General features: G+C 42.8%; 1 protein-coding gene across 9 annotated transcripts in view; it reads left to right on the top strand.

Moving 5' to 3' along the window:
- The window catches only part of Ehmt1 (euchromatic histone lysine methyltransferase 1), a 142354-nt gene extending 138764 nt beyond the window's left edge, over positions 1 to 3590 (top strand). For all 9 annotated transcript variants that reach the window (XM_055600112.1, XM_055600113.1, XM_055600107.1 and 6 more), the window contains 2 exons: positions 870 to 1045; positions 1229 to 3590. In XM_055600112.1, coding sequence (XP_055456087.1) covers positions 870 to 1045; positions 1229 to 1409 — 357 coding nt within the window. In that variant the 3' untranslated portion in view covers positions 1410 to 3590. The remainder of the gene's footprint in view (positions 1 to 869; positions 1046 to 1228) is intronic.
- Positions 3591 to 22100: the final 18510 nt, after the last annotated feature.

The following is a 22100-nucleotide window of genomic DNA, read 5'->3' as shown; positions in this document are numbered from 1 at the left end:
TCTGGGTGGTTGATGCTGAATTCTCTCACAGGGTCTGTTCTTCAGGGACATGACTGGAGAACATTTATCCATGTCCATATCCACCGCTGTTTTCTCCTGCAAGTCTTGAAGTTAAAAAATGAAGGTTTATAGATACCCATCTCAGACCCAGGATTCCCGTGATTGGTTTGGGTTTGACCTTTGTCTGAATTCTTGTTTGGGCTTATACTCCACAGAGTTAGGCCCAATAAACCCTTCATCACTCTCTTCATTCCAGTATACCTGGCTTTCCTCTCTAACTCTCCTCTTTTATATACTGTGGTTGTGTAGTAGTCATACCCTAAGCATCACAACTTGGGATAGTCTATAGCAACAAGCTCTGGATATGCAGTGTGGCCAGTCGCAGACTTATCTGGAGACCTCAAATACCTCATTTGCCAGGCAGTACTCATCATATCACAATAGTTTCTCATACATAGGATCTCTGTGAGAAACTGTTTAAATGGTCCAAGAGTTAGCACAACCTACTCAGCAAGTTTGATCCTACAGTCTCTCCCTCTGCTGAGAAACAACCACAGAATCTAAGCAGAATTTGTGGGACAAGGACACTCAGAATCTTATACTTGTCTGTGTCTCAGGTTAGCATTGTGCTCCTACCTCTGGCACTGCTGGATTGAGTACAGCATGGCCTGTGTCTACTTTCAGGCTGTGACAAAAGTCTACTTTGGTGAGCCCTGAGTTGTCACTGTGGACCACAGAAGAAAGCTCTTTAATCCTGCCAGAGCCACTGCCTAGTTCCAGATTTTCAAGAGTATGGTGCTGGTTTCTAGAGCAAGGAGTGATTATTGGATGCAGCCTATCATGGACCCTTTTGCTTTTTTACCCCAAAGGATGGAGAGGTGTACTGCATTGATGCTCGGTTCTATGGGAATGTCAGCCGGTTCATAAACCACCACTGCGAACCCAACCTTGTGCCTGTGCGCGTGTTCATGTCACACCAGGACCTACGGTTTCCTAGGATCGCCTTCTTCAGTACTCGCCTGATCCAGGCTGGGGAGCAGCTGGGGTATGTACAACCCCAGGCACAATGTGACCCTGGCTGGGTGGGTGTGGTCCTTGCCTTCCTAGCAATGCATGTGCTTCCAACATGTAGGGTTCTGGACCTAGATGGGACAGCTCAGGGGCACTTGGGATATCCCACCTGTCATCCATATCCAACATACAGAAGTGCTGAGTTCTACTCCCCTAGGTTCGACTACGGGGAACGCTTTTGGGACGTCAAGGGCAAGTTTTTCAGTTGCCGGTGTGGTTCTTCCAAGTGTCGGCACTCAAGCGCAGCCCTGGCTCAGCGGCAAGCCAGTGCAACTCAGGAAGCTCAGGAGAATGGCCTTCCGGATACCAGCTCTGCAGCTGCTGCTGACCCCCTATGAATTGCCAACTGGGGCCAGTGGGATTCTCAGAATCAGATTCTGGTGACTGCAATTTAGAGAGGAGGGAATTCTGCACATGATGTCCAAGAGGAGCTGGAGAGGTGTGGACACCTCCCAAGAATGTTCTGGGCCTGAGGCAGTCATTTCCACTGGCCCAGTGTTCAAGCCAGAGCATGTGTCTGGTCCTGCACCTCAGAGACCCGGGACTCCATGTTGCATAACTTGTGAGTTACTGGTGGTGGCTCTGTTGCTGTAGCGCTTCCCATTTCTCCCTCTGGTCTCTGAGGCCCTTGCTTCACTGCCAGTTTTATTTGTATACTGTCTGGTCAGGTTCCTGTAAGGCACTCACCAAGGCCACCATCACCTACAAGCTGCTCCGTTAGACCTGCTGCCCACAGCCTGTGTTTCTGGTACCAGCTCCCTGGAGGACACTAGCTCCCTGACAGCCTTGGAGAGTTTGGCTGACCCACCACTCATTTTGATGAAATGTGGGTTTGCTTTTTAAAGAAATCCTATATCTCGCCCTATATATCAAGCCTCTCACTGGTGTTTCTTTGCTAGGAAGCAGGTTGGTGTGTGCAGGCAGACTCTGTACCAACCCCAGCCAGTTCCGTTGATGCAGGCACCTTTTGTTGATTTCTAAGCCACATGCTATGATGATGAATAAACTCGTTTGTTTTCTACCATTACTGAACATTAGGAAAAACAAAGAATAAAAACACAAAACACAGACAACGGTGCTGAATCTGATGTGGTTTCTACTCACCACATGAAAATAAACTATCAACTGTAAAAAGAGAACAAAATGATTTTAGAATAAAGTGCAGGAAAAACTTTTTTAAAATGTTAGTCTTGTAGTTGAATAAATTTGCCATCACCTTTTGTGTGATGGCCTGGCAGGTCATGTACTTTTTTTTGGCATATACCTTTCTAAATACTGTAATTAGTGCAACGACAGTGGGGGGGAGGGTGTTTTTTGTTTTTTTTGTTGTTGTTGTTGTTTTGTTTTGTTTTTGTTTTGTGTGTGTGTGTGTCTGTGTGACTCTTCTAAAACATTCATAATGCAGTCATGTTTATTTTTTTCTGTTAAAATGTTTTTGACAGTTTTAAGAGCAGTCTTTTGGCTCAGACCATTTCTTGTTCTGTTTTCAACGAAATCAATAAAAAAAAAGTACTTTAAATGGAGTTTTCATTATGACACATTTCTTTCTCCTGGTTTCTGCAAACCCCTAGCCCACACTGTGGGGGCTAATACTCAGGAGTTACATGGGTAAATGTAAAATGGAAATCTGCCAGGCCCATTGCCAAACCCAAGGCTGGAGGGCTGCATGTGTCCACATTTGTCCATGTGTTTTTGGCACCCAGTGTTGAAGTTTGAGAGCCATTCTGAAGGAGCAGGTGAGTCCCCATACCTGAAGATCTCTTGGATGGGAAGCCTCTACTAACCATGCTACAGTTTAGAATTTCTGCCTAGCTAGTGAGCTGCCACCACACACCCTTTGGTGTGTGTATGTGGGGGGTTGTTTTTCTTCATTAGGATACAGTGAGGGGAAGGGAAAAGCTCTTTTCTCCCTGTAGACAAGCAATGCCTGCATTCTTCCATAAAGACCCTAGACAAACCAACGCCTCTGTGCTCCATGGAAGTCTGGCCTTGTCCTCTACAGGAGAGCTTGTAACCTCAATGAAAAAATTCATCAAAGGCTTTATCTTTGATGCATGGGGTTCGTTCAGTTAGGCCTTTCTTAGAAGGAAGATAACCATCTTACATCATAATGAAGCAGGGTACTTGAAGCATGCTGTCTAGTCTGTGGCCCTTGCATCACTACTGGCAGCAGCTGCGGAGTGACTATGGTAGACTAAATGGGATACTGGTAGACCAGAGGAAAGGCCAGCTTCACTTCTCCCAGAAGAGCTTCAGCCTCAGTCCTTATTGCCCTGAGGAGAAGTTGTGTCTTGCAGATAGATACAAACTGAAGCCCAAAGCAGCTTTCCTCTTTAGTCTTCATTGCCTGTCTCTAGAAATACTCCTCCATACTACAGCTCTCCTAGGGCAGAGGTGTCCATGTTAATATAATCAGTTTTTTTGTGGTGTTGGATGTGTTGTGTGGTTCATGCAGCATCAATACCTAAACTTTTGCTGATGAACACAGGCCTATTTCCAAAGTTCCTCTAATAAAAACTCTGCTGGAAAGAAGAATTTTTGTACATTTGTCTTTTTTACTAATCATAGTCTTGGGGAAGGGTATCTCAGTGATAGTTTCTATTATTGTGAAGAGACATCATGACCACAGCAGTTCTTATAAGGGAAAATATTTCATTGGGGCTGGCTTAAAGGTTTAGAGGTTTAGTCTATTGTCATGGCAAGAAACATGTAGCCATGGTAGACATGGTGCTGGATAAGTAGCCAAGAGTTCTACATCTGGATTGATGGTCAGGAAGAGTGAGTGACACTTCCTCTAACAAGGCCAGAAGTCCTAATCCTTTCCAGTAATGCCACTCCCTATGAGCTTATGGGGACCATGTATAAGGATATATGTTGTACTATGCTAGGAAATAAAGCTACAAAACATGGAGACCTGTTAAAAGGTGTGAGCACTGAACATACCTGCTGAGGTGCAGCCAAAAGCTTGCTGGACACTGAAACTCTCTTGGCTGGGAAGCCCCTAGTAACTAATCAGGATGCATCTGCAGTTTAGAATTTCTGTCTAGCTAGTAAACTACCTCCACACACCCTTTGTATGTTGTGGCGGGGAGAGTGTTTGTGTGTGAGAGTGTTTGTGTAACTTCCTACAGTGCCCTCAAACTCAGGAGTTACCTCAAAGGAATCTGAATTGCAATTCTGTATTTCCCAGTAAATGCTTTTGACTTTTGCCTCCCTATCTACCTTTTAGTTATCAGTAACTTTTTAATCTATTACCAAACTGCCCTAAAACGGATTGGGTATACTCATCATTCTTGTTTTCATTGTCCACAGGGAAACACTGTAGTGAGCTGTTTGGGACTTTTTTGACATTAACATTTGTTGGAAAGTTGGTGTCCCCTTTCTGTATACTGCCTCTGTAAAGTATTCCACTGTGCTGTATCTCACTTTTTTTTTTAATGAACTTTGTATATGCTGCAGTTTTATACACATGCTGAATTTACATTTTCCTGTGGCAAAGTATGTCTTCTGACTTCTGATTGTGTAGTGTATTTAGAAAGAACTTCAGGGTCTGTCATAGTGGCACACAACTTTACTTCCAGCACCTGGGGGATAGAGGCTGGTGGATCTGTGTAAATTTTAGTCCAGCTTGGCCATCCAGGACTACATAGTGAGACTAAGTCAGAGAGGGAGAATGAAAGGGAGAGACAGAATGTACTCTAAGGCCTCCCACTAGGCAAGTGCTCTATCACTGCATCTTCCTCTTATTTTTATTTTGAGGCTAAGTTGTCCCAGCTGGTCTTTAATTCACTTCCCCCCTCCCTCGCCAGGCAGTGTTCTCACTGGGGTGATAGGCATGTTTCTCAATAAAAGCATATTGTCCTGCAGCAGTTCTGGTACCATATTTTTAAGGTTTGCTCTTGGAGATATGTGTAGCTCAGTGTATGATGTATAGTAATTCTAAGTTGACAAGGTTTTGCCAAAGCATGATTTATAGATTTAAACCATAGGTCATGTCGTTGTAGCTACACACATTATGCCATATGTGTTTGCCTAGTAATCTTACTATTTTCTTCACTCAGTAAATGCCCCTGCTCCTCCCAGCCACTTGCTGCAACCCTAAGCTGTCCCTTGTCTTGATTTCTCACATTACAAGTTGCTTTGCCTGTTCTAGACGTCATAGACATCTAGATGTCTGTTCTTGGCCTTGCTCTGTGTCTGAGTTTTCTGCTCTTGCCTGTAAGAGCATCACTATATTAATCTTTTTTTCATTCTCCCTCCTGAAAGAATTCCATACTGGGAGAATACAGTTACTCATTTTCCTATGCATGTATGTTTAAGTCTTCCCTCATTTGCTATCATTAAAGCATTCTTGCCCAGCTGCAAGTGTTTTTGTTTGTCTGAGATGACTACTAGATGTAGATTGGCTAATTATGTAAGTCTTACATGCTACTATGGCTGCACCATCATACTTGCATGCTAGTCATGAGACTTGACCTCTTACCCATGCTAGAGTCCAAACACATAGCACTGAGCTTCAGGGCCATATCGTCAAAAGAGCATTTTCCACTTGTATCCTTAGGAACAAAGTATTTTCAGTATCTTGGCCCATTCCCCTGGAACTCTCTCTTATGTCCTTCATTGGTTTCTTCAGAAGGAAATAGAAAATTCTTTCCTATATTCTTCTAAAGCTCATTGTGACCTTGCTGGGGTGTCATGTGTTGAAATTTGACCTTTCTCCCCGGGAGGTATTCAGCTTGTGGAAATTCAATACAAATGCTATGTGCAGAGGGTCCATTTTTAGGGGTTTGAGATGGAATGCAGTCGTCAGAGTGGCACCGTTGGTCAGTACCATTTTTGTGTAGATAGAGAAACCAGAACACATACGAACATCCTCTCCTTGTCTGTTGTCATGTGGTACCTTACTGCCACCTCACTACCCTGTCAGCAAGATGGCTATCACCAGGTGTGTTCTGACTCTTGGGCAAAGATCATGACGCACAGTAAGTTCTTTGTATAAGTTAGCCTGTCTCAAGTTTTACATTTTATTAAAGTAATGAAAAACAAGCTATACAAATATTGTAGTTGGGCCAGTCAGGGTGGCACATGCCTTTAATCCTAGCACTTGGGAGGCAGGCAGATGTCTGTGAGTTTGAGGCCAGCCTTGTTCATATTGAATTCTATGAAAGCAAAGACTACGTAGAGTCCCTATCTCAAGAAAACAAAACAAACCACACAGTTTTTTGAGTACAATTCATTTTGCCTTCACTTTTCTGACTAGACCAGCATAGATATTGAGATACCTTTTTGTGAAGACACCCAAACTGTTTACTATGAATGAGCTCTGACAGAATAGTGTGGAAGAACAGGATCTTCAAAATTATATGAAGGAAACCAGTACAGAGAAGACTTAAAACCCCTTCCCACCAAGGGTGATATATAGTAGAGCATGGCAGAAAAAGTCCCAAGTATTGCATCTGCCATTGAGTGTTTAACCTTCCTCACCTCCAAGGCTCCTTCCTTCAAAGTGCTTGCTTTCTTAATACTTTTAAATTTCTTTCTGTTTCTACCATTATCTGTGTATCACTGGTTCAATTGCTTGTTCCAGGACACAATCTGGAAATCCCAGCAGGTACTCTCCGGATATAGATCCATGCCTGTAGCAGAACTGCATTGGCCCTTTGTAGAACTCCAAGTGACTTATGCTTATTCTCAAACTATATTATTTCTGCCTATTATAGTCTTATTACTATAATTTTAAACAGCAAAATCATAACATGTCAACTACTGCCCCACAGAGAACAAAACACTGGTAAGATTTTGTTGACCTTTAAATCAACTTTAGTGGAATCTGATTCACATGTTATAAAACATTAAATATTTGTTGAATTTTGACCACTACATTTATATCTTTTTTAGAAGTTTTATTATATTTTTACATTTAGGCCTGTAGTCCATCAAGTGAATTTTTGTGGAAAGTATAAGACATGTGTCTAGGTGGATTATTTTTTACTTCATATGAAAATATGAAGAAAACTTTATTCACCAGAGAGAAAGCAATCAAATCCAAGTTGGGAAATCACTCAGTGAAAGTCTGAAGAGTTCACTGAGTCAGATTGTTCTTTGGGTTTGAGATTTGTTAGGAGAGTTAATAATGCCATAGAAAGCCAGCATGGCAGGGACTCTGATGAGAGTTTCTGTGTGTGAGGCAAAGCAGGGGTCCACTCCCACAGGTCTCAGAGGGAGGAAGGGTTCATGCTATAGGTGATAAGTAGCCCATTGTATATGCTTACAGTTAGGTTGCCTGGTTCCTGGATGGGAGGGAAGGACAGGTTCTACGCTTGCCTTAATGTATAGCCATCATCTGTGATATTCTACTTGTAGCCTCTGACAGCTTAGGGTAGGTACTTCATGAACTTCTGTGTTGGTTTGAATGACAGTAGCCCTTTATAGGCCCATATATTTGAAAGCTTAGTCTCCAATTGGTAAAAATGTTTGGGAAGGATTAGGAAATGTGGCCTTGTTGGAGGAAGTGTGTCACTGGGAGTAGGGGCTATATTTTTGAGAGTTCTAACACCCACACCATTCACAGTTAGCTCACTCTCTGTCTCTTGCTTGTGGTTCAGAATATAAGCTCTCAGCTACTGCTCCAGCACCATGCCTGCCTGCCTGTTGCCATGTTCCCTACCACGATGGCCATGAACTCACCCTCTGAATCTATAAGCAAGGCCAATTAAGTGCATTCATTTTTAAGTTGCCTTGGTCATGGTGTTTTGTCACAGCAATAGAAAAGTAACTAAGCCAGGCAGTGGTGGTACACACCTTTAATCCCAGCACTTAGGAAACAGACGCAGGCAGATCTCTATGAATTTGAGGCTAGCCTGGTCTACCAAGTAAGTCCAGGACAGCCAAGGCTACACAGAGAAACCCTGTCTTGAAAACCAAAACAAACAAACAAACAAACAAACAAAAGAAGTAACTAAGAAGTTGGTACCAGGGACTGGGATATTGCTGTGATAGGCCTGACCATACTGTTTATTGGGAAATTGTGGGTGGCTTTGGGATCATGTTCCAGGAAAGCGGTTAACAATGTAATTAGGGATTAATGAGCTACTCTGATAGGAGCTTGGAAGACAACAGTGCTAATAGCTGTGTGAACTGTGGAAGCCCAGCTCAAGAGGTTTCAGAGGAGAATGGTATTAGCAACTGGCTAGAGACCATTCTTGTGATATTTTGACAAAGAATGTGGTTGGTTTTTGCTCCTGTCCTGAGGATCTGCCCAAGGCTACATTGAAGACTTCTGGACCAATTTCCTAGGCAGAGGTAATTTCATTGCAGCCTAACATTGGCTGTCATATTAGTGATCATTCTTAGGTAGTCTACAATGAAAAGGTGCAAGTGGGGCAGAAAGAAATACAAAATCTACAGGTTAAGGAGAAAAAGAGTACTAGGAAATTTAATGTTGGAGCCATGGTTTGTGCTGAAAGAGTTGAGAGATGGGAATAATGGAAGAGGTGCTCTCAGATCGGAACTCCACCCAGCTGACCCTGCAACTTGTGAATAGAAAAGGCCTAAGGAATCTGGTTCCTAAAGTCACAGTTTATGCAAATATAATTCAAGGATGGAGCCAGCTTTCATTCCATGCAGGCAGCAGAAGTTGGTAGCATTGGCCATGTGGTTCTGGCTTTACAGTCAGGATGGATACAGTGGAATCTTTCTTGCTGTTAAGGAAAGCTGCTGAGATGAAGTGTGTGGCAGGGGAGAGCCTGCATGGAATCCCAGAGACACCTTGAAGTAAATCTATGAAAGTGAAGCCTGGCTTGCATTGGAGATTCCAGAGCTGTGGGATGTCTGCTAGGGAGAGCTACATAGTGGGAGTAGAACCAGCCCAAGAGAGAGAACTGCAGTCCACAAAGCTTGGAGGGCAAAGACCTTTGACATCAGACATGGAGCTATTCTTATAGATTTGGAGTTGGCCCTTGCAAAAGCTTTTCAGTCTTGCTTTGGTCCATTATTTCCTCACTATTCCCCCTTTCCTCTCTTTTGGAATGGTAGTCTTTATTCTTTGCCATTGTATGTTGGAAATGTCTTTTTGCTTTTTATTTTATAGGAGGGTACAGTTAAGAATTTACCTTGAGTCTCAGAAGAGACTTTGAACTTCGAAACTGTTGAGACTGTGTGCTGCTATGAGGACTTTAGAAGCTGGACTAAGTGTGTTTTTTTGCACTGTGATATGGCCACAAGCCTAGAGGGAACTAGGGAGTAGAATGTGGTTTTAATGAGAATGGTCCCCATAGGTTCATATACTTGAGAATGCCTGGGCCCCATTGATGGAAATGTATGAGAAGGATTAGGAGGTGTGGCCTTGTTTAGAGGAGGTGTGTCACCTGGGGTAGAATTTGGGGTTTTAACCACACCATTCCTAGTTAGTGTTCTCTCTTTCTCTTTCTCTTCCTCTGCCTCATCCTTGTGGATCAGAATGTAAATGTTCAACTACTTCTCTAGCACCATGCCTGGCTGCATATAAGAACCTAATAACGTTTTTCTTTTATAAGTTTCCTTGATCATGGTGTTTTATCGCAGCAATAGAAAAGAAACTGAAAGCCTGGCGCAGTGGCTCATGCCTTTAATCCCAGCACTCAGGGAGGCAGGGGGAGGTGGGTTGCTGTGAATTCTGGGCCAGCCTGGTCTACAACGCAAGTGCAGGACAGCCAAGACTACACAGAAAAACCCTGTCTCAAAAAAGAAAAAAAGAAAAGAAAAAACTGAGACAACTTTTTTTGGGGAATTGAGAATTAGGCATCACAAAATCCACTGTAAGGTACCTACCCTTCCTTTTTATTTCTTTTTTAACAGCAGCTGTGAAGGTAGAGAGAAAAGCTGATGCAAATAGGCATGACCTGAGTAGCTCCCAGCCCAAGCCTAACTGAGTTTTCTAGAGATAGCTTCATCATTGAGAAGTCTCAGCCTGGCATGGGTGAGTCCCATGGGTGAGGACTGATGAGTCCCTAACCCCAATATACCCTCACCTTCTATAAAATCTGACCCCTCAATACTATGTGCAGCCAGGGCAGAAGAATGGTGGTTCTTCCTCAATGCTGATACTATCATTACCCTGGTTCTAGCTATCAACTTGTTTTGCTTATTTCCTTGCAGTGATTGTGGGCCAAATCTTTATATAGAAGTCACCACATCTTTCCTGCTTCAGAGTGTCAATGGTTGTATGATGTCTGAAAAAGGCGTCCACACTTAGGATGTTCAGTTGGCCTTGATTTTTGTATTAAGATCAATTGATGTAACGTAGGTCTAATTCTAACCTGGGGCTTTCTGTTGGATCTTAGTGATCTATATATCTGCATCCTTTAGTATCTAATTACTAGCTCTTTGTAAGGATATCTATACATGTATGTACACACACACCGCATGTTCGGGTACATGCTGCTGCGAGAATATGAAAGTCAGAAGACAACTTTCAGATTTTCTTGCCTTCAACTTTGTTGTGGCAGTTTGTCTAGTTGTTTCTGTTACTCCAAGCAAGCTGGTTCATAAGCTTCCAGATAACCCTTTAAGTCTGTGCTTCTCATTTTACTGTAGGAGTGCAGATATTTCAGGCACATACCACTGCTTCCTGCTTTTTATATAGGTTCTCTCCATAGACCTCAGGTCATCAGACTTGCACTGTTGTGCTCTTTTTTTAAACTCTTATTTTATTTGGGGTGTTTAGGCCACTAACTCACTTACACCAACCCTTTAATCCTAGGTAAGAAAGAGAAGGTTAGTGGGGAGAGGGGTGCACACACCTTTACTTCTCCCAGCTGTTTAGGGTTGATGGATTCTTTTGGAGGCTATACCAGTCTCTGGTTACAGCTAACACAGTAAGCAGTCTCCTCAGTCTTTTTCTCCAAGCTGCTGTGCCACAAAGTGTCTCTCCCATGTGTCTCTACAAACTGTCACACTGTGTATTTCTGGTCTTTTCTAAGTGCCACCTTTTCTCTTTCTGGGCTCTCCTATTTATATCCCTCAGAGTCCTAGACCACGCCCCTCTTTGTGCTGCATGTGGCAGGCTGTTACCAGTTGGCAAAAGACCATGCCCTGCAGGAGGCAATTATCAGCTGTGGACAAACTAAAGCCCAAACTAAAATCCCACACTTGGGATTAAACAAAAACATATTTACATAACATAACAATTTTTAAAGAAACCAAAACTCCCATTACATTGCATAGCAAGTGGCATTACTCTAGCCCCTGTAGAAGTCTCTGAGACAAGCAGTATAAGATATCTGACCTTATTTCTTTCAGTGTTGTGTTGACTGAGTTTCCATGTTTACCCTGTAATCTGTTGACCACAATATAACTCTTTGGAACTTGTATTTCTATCACAATGACCCTGACATCTCAGCCCCATTCAGTCTTGCTTGTATTCATGAACATGGTGTGTGGGGCTCACTTATGCACTTGCTCATTCTCTCTCTTCTTCCTCTCCTTCCCTTTTCTTCTATCCTTCTTACCTCCCTTCTTTCCCTCTTTCTCCATCCTTTTGATCTTCTGAATTTTTTTTATTGGTTTTATAATTTTTCCATTCCAGATAGATACAGATTTTCCTTTACTAGGTAGATACTTTGAACATACTTTGCTAGATTTGTAACCTGTTTGAATTTCAGTGATAGTGTACATGGTGTTCTTTTATTTTTGTTGTGAGAGAAATAATAACCTGAGTAGTTCTTTCAGAGACTCCAATCAGGTGGTCGGAACTGAACACAGGTCCTCTGCAAAAGCAAGTACTCTTAACTGCTGAGCCATCTCCTTAGCCACACAAATGTTGGGTTTTGTTTACATGCTTTTCTATATTTAAAGTAAATTATAAAATTTGCTTCATTTTTTTGTGTGTAAGTGTTTTACTGAATCCAGGTCCTCTGTAAAAGCAACAAGTGCTCTTAACCACAGAGCCATCTCTCCAGCCACATATTTTTCTATTTTAATTCACACAGTGTATTTCTTCCTCAGTTGATTGACAAACATTATATTCATTTATATTGAATGTTGTATTGTGTTTTTGGTTTGCTCTGTTTGAGATTGTCTTTTTTAAAGATTTATTATTTGTTATGTATGTGTTCTGACTGCATGTACACCTGCATGCCAGAAGAGGGAGCCAGATCTCACTATAGATGGTTGTGAGCCACTATGTGGTTGCTGGGGATTGAACTCAGGACCTTTGGAAAAGCAGCCAGCGCTCTTAACCTCAGAGCCATCTCTCCAGGCCCTTGAGATTATCTTAAACTGTAGCCCATACTGTCCTGGAACTAACTGTGTAGCTAGTTTGTCCTCAAACTTTACAAATATAAGTCCATTTATTTTTCATCATGACTGTCTTTAGGAGGATTGCCAATACCACCAACCATGCCATGAGGAGTCAGCATGAAGCTTATACAACTCATAAAAGCAAAGTGTGAACTGCATAGTGTCTGCTCCAGGCTTCAAGAGTATCATAGTTGACACATCATCTCAGGATAGGCCCACTAGGTGCCTGCTAAGAATCTAAAAAGCCTCACCATCATCAGAACTGTAGTGTTGTGTGTTGAAAGTTCTTTAGGGATAGTGTAAAGCATATTTTCACATTCTTTCCCTATTTCTAGTTGAATCATTAATGCTTTTATTATTGATCTTACAGAGTTCCTTGACTATGTACTAAATTCATTTCTTGTATTACATATTGCTAGGATTCTTTACTTTTCAGGTTATGTTCTTGGGACAGCAACTTCTAGTGATTTCTCACAATTTCAACTATTCTACAATTAGGTGAACAGCCTTTGCCTGAAATTGGTGGCTCTCGCTGAGACTCTTAGTCAACCTTTGGACAGAATGCAGGGAATCTTATGAAAGAAGGGGATATGAAAGACCTGGAGGGGACAGGAGTTACACAAGGAGACCAACAGAACCAAAAAAAAAAAAAAAAAAAAAAAAGCTGGGCACAGGCATCTTTTCTGAGACCGATACTCCAACCAAGGACCATGCATGGAGATAACCTAGAACCCCTGCACAGATGTAGCCCATGGCAGCTCAGTCTCTAAGTGGGTACCTAGGGAATGTCTCTGACATGTACTTAGTGGCCTGCTCTTTGATCACCTCCTTCTGAGGGGGAGCGGCCTTACCAGGCCACAGAGGAAGACAATGCAGCCAGTCCTGATGAGACCTGATAGGCTAGGGTCAGATGGAAGGGGAGGATGACCTCCCCTATCAGTGGTGGGGGAGGGACAAGAGAGGAGAAGAGGGAGGGGGAGGGAGGGGGCTACAGCTGGGATACAAAAGTGAATAAATTGTAATACAAAAGATACCAAATCTGTTAATGCCCCCACCACCACCAAAGAAAGAAAGAAAAATTGGTGGCTCTCAATTCCAGCTGAACAGCTTCCTGGTGCTCAGGTGAGTGGTGGGAAGTGACAGGGTTTAGGCTTCCCTCCTCTGCCACCTTAAGATTATTACCCCCTTGCATTAGTTACTTTTCTTGCTACTGTGACAAAGAGCTGGCAGAAACAGCTTAAGGAGGGAAGTGAATTACTTTGTGTGCGCAGCTGCCACATTGTGTCCAGTCAAGAAGAGCCAGCTTCTGGTGCTCAGCTCACTTTCTTTTTATTCAGTCCAGGCAGGAACTTAGCCAATTCAGTGGTGCTGCCCACATTAAGAGTGGGTCTCCTCTCCTTACATCTTCCTGGAAATACTCAGTAGACACACCCAGATTGTGTTTCCATGGTGATTCTAAATCCAGTCAAGTAGAAAATGAAGGTTAACCATCTCACTCCTTTGCTTTTCCATAGCTTAGTTTGCAGTTATCTCATAGGATCTAGAATTTATTGCAATCTCTATACTGCATCTTTTGAGTTGTGGGTCATTTTGAAGTACATTTCCATACTATCCTTCTTTATTCTTCCCTTATTGTCTCATTTCATTTCTCTGCTCTTCCAGATTAGTTTTGTTAAAAACTTGTCAATTTTCTCCCCCACTGTTTGAAATTCCATTTTAGTGTCTAGAAAACAATGTCTAGAAGGTAAATTAGACCCTAAGGTGTGAGGCTCAGGACCTGGACAGAGCTGTGGGTTTGGGAATGCAAAGCACTGAACAGTAGTTTTCACCTGGAAACAGTGCAGGGGTGATAATGGCAGTCAGTGGCATCTCACAGTCTGGAGGCCCATCCTCCACCCAAGGGACTTGTTTAAGCCAAATGTCGGTGGCCCATTAACATGTCAGTGCTAAGGGGACAATGTAGTAAACATATTGAACCCAGCCTTCTGGCTGGTGTTACCTGGGGCATGTGTGGGAGACAGTGGGGAGGTTGAAAGAAAGGCCATGCTGCATGGCACAGTGTCCTCGAGAAATGCCAGTCATGAGTTCTACAAAGAGGTGGGAGAAGAAGCTGTCTGATATGGTTCCCACAAGCTTGTTGAGGAGCACAGACCTGAAAGTGGCAGGGAGGGGGCTGTGTCTCCTGTTGTGCTCTGAAGGCTAAAGAAGGACACAGAGCCCATCGCTGGTGGTGCTGTGGCTCCTAGTTGTGCTTGTGGGGTGTGGGAGTCAGGGGTCAAGCTCTGCAAGTGAGAGAAGCTGCAAGTCTGAACTTAATCCAACAGGACATGTTCGGCCACTGGGGTTTGGCATTCACTAAATGGCTTTTTTATCCTGCCCAGTGTGGCACCAAGGAAGAAGCAGTGCAGACTGGCTTATTCTGAGTGTCTGTGCAAAGAAGAAACATAAGTCAGAGGGGCCACATGGAAAACCACAGAAACAAATGTATGCACTCTGTGATAGAGAAGCAGGCATGTGTAGGCTTTTCTGAGACCAGAGCCAGCGTGGCCTACGCCAGGCCTGCAGAAACATGTGCTGGACATTTGTGGAAAGGCTTTATTTGAACTGTGTTTTTGGGCTTATTAATTTTGATCAGTTCCAACTCAGTTTAATTAGTAGATAAAACCTTTGCTCCTGGATACATAGTTGTCTCCCATATGACACTGTCACAAACTACAACTTTGTATACTGTGCCATCAGCAGGCTTATGGCTAATGTCTTCAGCAGTTATCTTTAAATTGCATAGTTCTTACAGAGGAACCACAGACCTACAGACCCTCCTATTTATCATCTAGTCAAGAAATAAGTGGAGGACAGGGTCCACCATACCAGTTTCTCCCTCGTAGGCTGGCTGCTTCTTCCAACAGTAGGTTCCAAACCTGAAAACTGAGGCAAGGATCTCAACTTTGTACCCCCAGGTTTCATTGCATTCATGCAGCATTTTGATCGCAGATCCTCTCCACACAACTCTGGCTTTCATAGAACAGCATGGCCTGGCTTCTTCCAAACTCAGTGATAGCGCCTGTGAGCTACACTGAGCCTTGTTGAGCCATCAGCTGCTGAGACATCTCTGCCTCATCTTTCTGCAGGTTGTTTGAACACAGGAGTCAACTAGTCCTACTTTGTGGTCCTTGGTTTCCCTGTGCCCATTGCTCTTCAAAGGCCTCATTAGCTATAGCATCTTCCTTGGGATGTCTTCTAAGGACATCTTCATGAAACCCCATTTATGTCAGGGACACCGTCTGCTAACAACTGGGAAATCCCCTTTTTCCTTGACTGCTGGTGTGTAATGGAACTTTTGGTTTCTTTAAAAACTCAGTTATGCTATGTAAACATGTTAATCCCAAGTGTCCTTTAGTTTGTCCACAGCTGATAATTGCCTCATGTGATTATTCGCCAGCTGGAGTTATTTGCATTCTGAGGACTTTGAGGGGTATAAATATAAGATCCCAGAGGAAGAAGCCACAGCAGCTTGGAGGAGACAGAGGACTGCTTGCCATGTTCGCTAGTTTGCTGGTTACTTGTACTGCTGGATATCTTGATGACTAAGATTGGTATTACCTCAAAAAGAACCCAACAAACCCTACCCAGCTGGAAGAAGTCAAGAAGTCTACGTCCCCTCTCCCCACCAACCTTTCTCTCCTATCTGGTGTTGTAAGGGATTGGGGTGGAGAAGGGAGGTAGAAGAAGAAAGACTACCCTGAACATTGGTGGCACTATCCCATAAGCCGGCATCCTTCACTGAAGGAAGAGGAGAAAGCAAGGTAAGTAGCAGCTTTCATCTGTTTGAAGAGATAAGATCACCAGCTACCCATGCCACTGTCGCCATACCACCACTACTCCACCACAGTGTAATGCCAAATATATCCTTAAACTTGAGCTAACATACATGCTTCTTTCCTTTCATTGTTCCTTGTCAGGTGTCTAGTTACAACAGAGAAATGAGTAACTAATCCTATCGGAGCGTGAAAACAGGTAAAACATTTCAGAAAGAAACAGCACCAATCTTTATTAAAAAGTGAAAGATTTCATGGAAATGCACTAAGAATGGCCCTACCCAATGAAGATACATAGCACTATGATATTAGAAACTAAAAATCACAAAGACTTATATTTGCTTCTGACTGATCTATTGATTCTATGCAATTTCTGTGAAAAGCCCACTGTATGTATATGTTTAACTTGACAGTCTGATTATAAAATCTACAAGGGTGAATCAAGGCTCAAGGAGAGTAAGACATTTCCTAAAGAAAATCAAGTGAGTATATTTGCCTTCCTAGGAAACTTTAGGAGTGCATGCTTTAGACATATGACTTACCTGAGGGAAGGCAGGGCCCAGGAATGACAGTCCTTTCTAAACCTAAGTGGTGTTGTGGCAGTTTGATGCTGTAATAAAAGCAAGTAGATACTTCCTCAAGTCATGCAGGAAAATTTGTTGAAGGTGTTTAGAACAGAAAAGTCAAATCACACCAGTGTTAGAAGTGAGCACATCATATCCTCAACACTTTAAAAAGATGGCAAGAGGTGACTGTCACAGTGATGACTAAAAAGAACTTCTTAGGGTTCATTACCCCAAAGCATAAAGCCCGTCAAATGGAGAGTTTCGTGGAACCATTCAGGGAATAACAATACAGATTCATTTGAAAGGACAGTTCCTGACAAGGTGGAACCTCATGAGGTTCAGGTGCATTTTGCATTATGAACTGTTGGGAGCACAAAGGTCCTTGTGCCCACAGATCACTAGGGAAACCAGGAATGTTAAGTATGCAGTGTTGTCTTTTCAAAGACACTGTTGTCTTTTCCCATCCAGAAGCCTGGAAATTGGAGATGATTAATAGCCCAGTAATCTGTGTTATCTGAAGTGTGAGGCTATAGTAAGGTCCCAACATCCCAAATGCCTTCTATGCTATCTATATGACAGGGACCATTCCAGATCCTCTCCTAGGCTCTCCTAGAACTCATCTCCATGGAAGAAGTAACAGGTACTTTGAATTGACTTTCGATGTAATTATGCTTCCTTGTACACAGGGGATTGTGTTACACCAGGAAACTCTTTCCCAGGTTGCTTAAAAATGCTTACAATAAACTCCTCAGGGTCAGATTAGAGAAGTTTGAAGCAGTTGGGCAACTAAGTCATGCTGAACTAAGTTTCCTTCTTGCCTCTCACAGTTTTTTCTCTGCCAGCAGTAGAGCTTGCAGGGAACCCCATAATGAAATGACCATGGTACTTTTAGGGGTCAGGGGTGCAGTGTTATGGTTTAAAGAGATGTATTTGAGGGTCAGGTTGACAAGGTATAGACTTATGGTAGCTAATTTCAGTTCTTAATTTGATTAGATTAAGGAGCTGGACGTGGTGGTATATGCCTTTAATTCCAACACTTGGGAGGTAGAGGTAGGTGGACCTCAGAGTTAGGGCCAGTCTAGTCTACAAAACAAGTATCAGGATAGAAAGGGCTACACAGAGAGACCCTGTCCAAAAAAAAAAAAGGCACTTAAGCACTTAGGTGAGCATTAAAGAGCACTTAAAGAGAGCATTAAGTGAGCACTTAAAGAGAGCATTGTGTCTGTGTAGGTATTTCCAGAGAAGAGCAACTGAGATGAACCGCCTTGAATGTGGGCTGTATCATCCCATGGGCTGTTGTCCTGGACTGGAAAAAGGGAATAAGAAGAAAGCCAGTGATGGCAATCCTTTTCTCTGCTTCTTAATCTTTCTAGATATAAACAAGAAGCTTCATACTCCTATTGACACCCATTGTAAGCCTTTCTTCCTGACATGTCTTTGTGCCCATGATGGACTGTGCTCCTTGTGTCAGTAATCAAAATAAGCCCTTCCTTTCTCTTGTTGCTTCTTGTCAGATATTTGGCCACATTAACAAGAAAAATAACCAGTACAGTATAGTTAGACTTCATTATAGCTACGAAAGCTGTGAACTTCCATATTAAAAGAATTGCAAAATGGGCTGGAAAGATGGCTTACTGGTTAAGAGCATTGGCTGCTCTTTCAGGGGACCCAGGTTCAGTTCCCAGCATCCACGTGGCAGCTTACCATTGTCTGTAACTCCAGCTCCAGGGCATCTGACACCCTCACACCAGGGCACATAAAATAAAAGTAAGTAAATCATTAAAAACCAAAAAAGAATTACCAAACAAGAGACAAATCATAGTAAGAAAAGACACAGTGTCCATGCACTTCTAGTAGAGGACTCAATCGGGAGAGAAAATCCAGTTGAGAAATGAATGAAAATTTCAAACAGCTCTTTCATAAAGAGAAGAACTCCAGTGGTAACAAGTATGAGTAGCTTCATTAGTAATTAGAAAAATGCAGCTTAAAACCAAAGCATGATACTTGAAATACTGATCAGATTGCAAAATTCTAGCTGACTAAAGAACCCATACATGTGGCAGTGTTAACAGCACCTGGTGGGGTCACAGAGCATGTGCTATGGCTACAATTTCTCTCCTGGGGTCATATCAGCAGGTTCTTGCATCATACCAGAAGAACCACATCAAGAAATATTCCAGGCTGGGTGCGGTAGCACGCTTTTAATCATAGCACTCGGGAGGCAGAGGCAGTCAGATCTTTGTGAGTTTGAGGCTAGCCCAGTCTACAGAGTAAATTTCGGGACAGCCAGGACTATAGAGAGAGACCCTGCCTCAAAAACAAACAAACAAATTCTAGTACAGAAGGGAAGAATAAATGATTACACAACAGACTAATACAAGTGGTAATGACACATGATTTATATTGAAGTGCAGGAGCTTGTAAATCTGCATTCATGTATTTCACAGGGTTACAGCTCTGGGTAATGCTGAGCACTGTGATGGCTTTGAGCAGACTCAGGGCTGCAAAAATACAGGTGTTGGAACCAGGTGGGAGACAAGGCTCCTATGCATTGTCCATAGAACCACTGGGAGTGTCTCTCACTTTTAGGGTAAATGTTGGTCATATTCAAAAGAAAAATTCTTGTCCCTCTTTATAGGGAAGAGGATGACACAGTAGTAGAGGTAGGATTTACCTAGCAGACATCAAAGACAATTAACAAAGGGGTAGGCTTGCGGAAGTCATATAACACTCATTCTCATTGAGAGTAGCAGGGGCCTATCTTATCAGGACATTATCAGAACATGGTTACAGTCACCAGGTACATAGCAGTCAGCAACCCAGGGACTATAGGGACTTCCTGGAAGATGCCTGCATGCCTGTCAGCACTTGTAACCTAGTAGGTATGACCCTGAGGGTTTAAGCATTTTGTAGGTAAGGTAGACAGATGTGAGGAGGGACAAAGAGCCAGACATGCCAGAGTGGGAGACGTTAGACACAATGGATGTTGAAGTCAAGTGAAGGAGAGCAATGCCTGCCATAGTGACTCAGATCTGTAATACCAGTACTCAGACAGCTCAAGGGGGAGGGTTGAGTGAGATTACATATAGCAAGATTCTCTGTCAAGAAGTGGAGGAAAGGGTGGGAGTGCTGAGTGTAATGCACGTTCTGGAAGGGGGAACAGGTTCATGGAGGCAAGTTACAGTTCTCTTGGTCACTCTTTCCCAGCCTCCATCCTTTCCGCTGACATTTCTGTAGTGAGATCTTAGTGTGTCCTTGGATGATCATTTAAAATTCATCCTTCTCAAGGCTGACCTTCATCTATCATCCCCATCTTGATTTCATTGAGAGAAACAATCAAGACACAGTCCTTGGCCTTCCCAATTAACCTACAACCCAGCCCCCACAAACAACCTGGGTTTGGTCTCTGTTTCGCAAAAGCAGGACTGTCCCGAGTACTGAGTCTCTTATCTAGACCTGGCACTGCACCATCCTCTTGCCTCAGCAGCTTTATAAGGAATCAATCATCAGTATACACACCCAATGACATTGCTTATCATTAAAGAAAAACAAACAAACAGCTACACAACCCTCAAATTCTTGGTGCTCACTGAAGCTTGCTGGCTAGCCAGCTTCTCCGAATAGACAAGGGTCAGTGAGAGACCTTGTCTCAAAAAAATAGACTGTAGAGAGTAGTTGTGGGAAGATGCCTGGCATCAACCTCTCTCCCTTGCACACATGCGCGCACACACCTATGTAGCTGTTTTCAATTGTCGAATACACCTCCTCACTGAGTAGACTGTCTGTACCCTAAGCTACCTACACTCCTGTGTATACTTCCTCACTAGACAGGCTATTTACACACTCACTCTGGGCAGTTCCTTACTGAATGAGCTGTCTACACCCACTATGGTCACTTCTTCACTGGACAAGCTATACACTGGTGTGGGCACTTCTTCTGAGGAAAGACTTTGGTGCTGTGAGTACTTCCTCCACAAAAAAGTTATCTATGCCTGCTTTAAGTGTGATACAGTGACTGGTGTCCCTTTGTTCCTTGAAGTCGGCTGTTTCCTACTCTGTAACACCTGCTCTATGGAGGTGACAGCTACTCTGCTTTCCATTCTCAGGACTACAAGTTTGTTCACATTTCTTTGGGAAGCTTCACACAAGCCCCCTCTTGGCTGAGGGGTGTTTTGTGTTCCTCCTTGCCTAATAGATACTTAAATCTTATCTGCCTCATCTAGTCCCTTGGTAATGGTAACTCTGAGGCAGGTTGACATAGTAGAAGGTACATTCTACCAAGCTCTGTGTAGGTACAGTGAAGCCTCAAGAGAACATGAGTGTATTGTAGCCATAGGCTGCAGACACAAAAGGAAGGAGCCAGAGATAGAGAGAGGATGCAGAGTGAGGGCTGAACAGGAGTGACAAATCAGCTCTTGGTGTGTGTGTGTGTGTGTGTGTGTGTGTGTGTGTGTGTGTTTGTTTTCTGTGTCTTCTCTTTGTCTCATTCTTTTCTCAGGTGCCTGCTGGTGCTTTGACTAGCCACTGGAGCAGGGTAGTGTAGTAGAGAAGAGGCCTGTGGATAGGTATGTGGTACATCTCCTAGCTATGGCCTGCCAAATGGACTTCTTTTGAAATCTGTGCCAAAATATCCTGTGATGAACAAGCTCTTCCATGTTTCACTACAGAGCACAACCACCTACACCATCACTCAGGCCAAAAGCCAAGAGTCTCAATTTTCTTTCCTTTCACTAGAATGTCCAACATATCCATAATTAAGTTTGCTCTGGACCAGTCAGAGCCTTTTCTTCCTCTCCTGCCCTCTCTTCTCCCTCTTCTTTTCTTCTCTCCTCTCCCTCTCCTCTTTCTTTTTCTTTCTTTCTCTTTCACTATCTCTCTTTCTTCTCTTTCTTTCTTTCCTTTCTCTCTATTTCTTTCCTTCCTTCTTTCTTTCTTTCTCTTTCTTTCTTTCTTTCTCTTTCTTTCCTTCCTTCTTTCTTTCTTTCTCTCTTTCTTTCCTTCTTTCTCTCTCTTTCTTTCTCTCTTTCTCTTTTTTCTCTTTCTTTTCCTTTCTCTCTTTCTTTCCTTCTTTCTCTCTCTCTTTTTCTTTCTCTTTCTTTATTTCTCTCTTTCTCTTTCTTTCTTTCCTTCCTTTTTTCTCTTTCTTTTTTCTTTCTTTCTTTCTTTCTTTCTTTCTTTCTTTCTCTCTTTCTTTCCTTCCTTCTTTCTTTCTCTTTTCTCTTTTTCTTTCTCTCTTCTTTCTTTCTCTGTTTCTTTCTTTCCTTCTCTCTTTTTTCTCTCTTTTTCTTTCTTTCTTTTTCTTTCTTTCTTTCTTTCTTTCTTTCTTTCTTTCTTTCTTTCTTTCTTTCTTTCTTTCTTTCTTTCTTTCTTT

This window comes from Psammomys obesus, unplaced genomic scaffold (assembly GCF_907164565.1).
Source record: "Psammomys obesus unplaced genomic scaffold, mPsaObe1.curated_primary_1811, whole genome shotgun sequence".
NCBI lineage: Eukaryota > Metazoa > Chordata > Mammalia > Rodentia > Muridae > Psammomys > Psammomys obesus.
The sequence above is the reverse complement of the archived record's forward strand: the minus strand, read 5'-3'. Positions and strand labels throughout refer to the sequence as shown.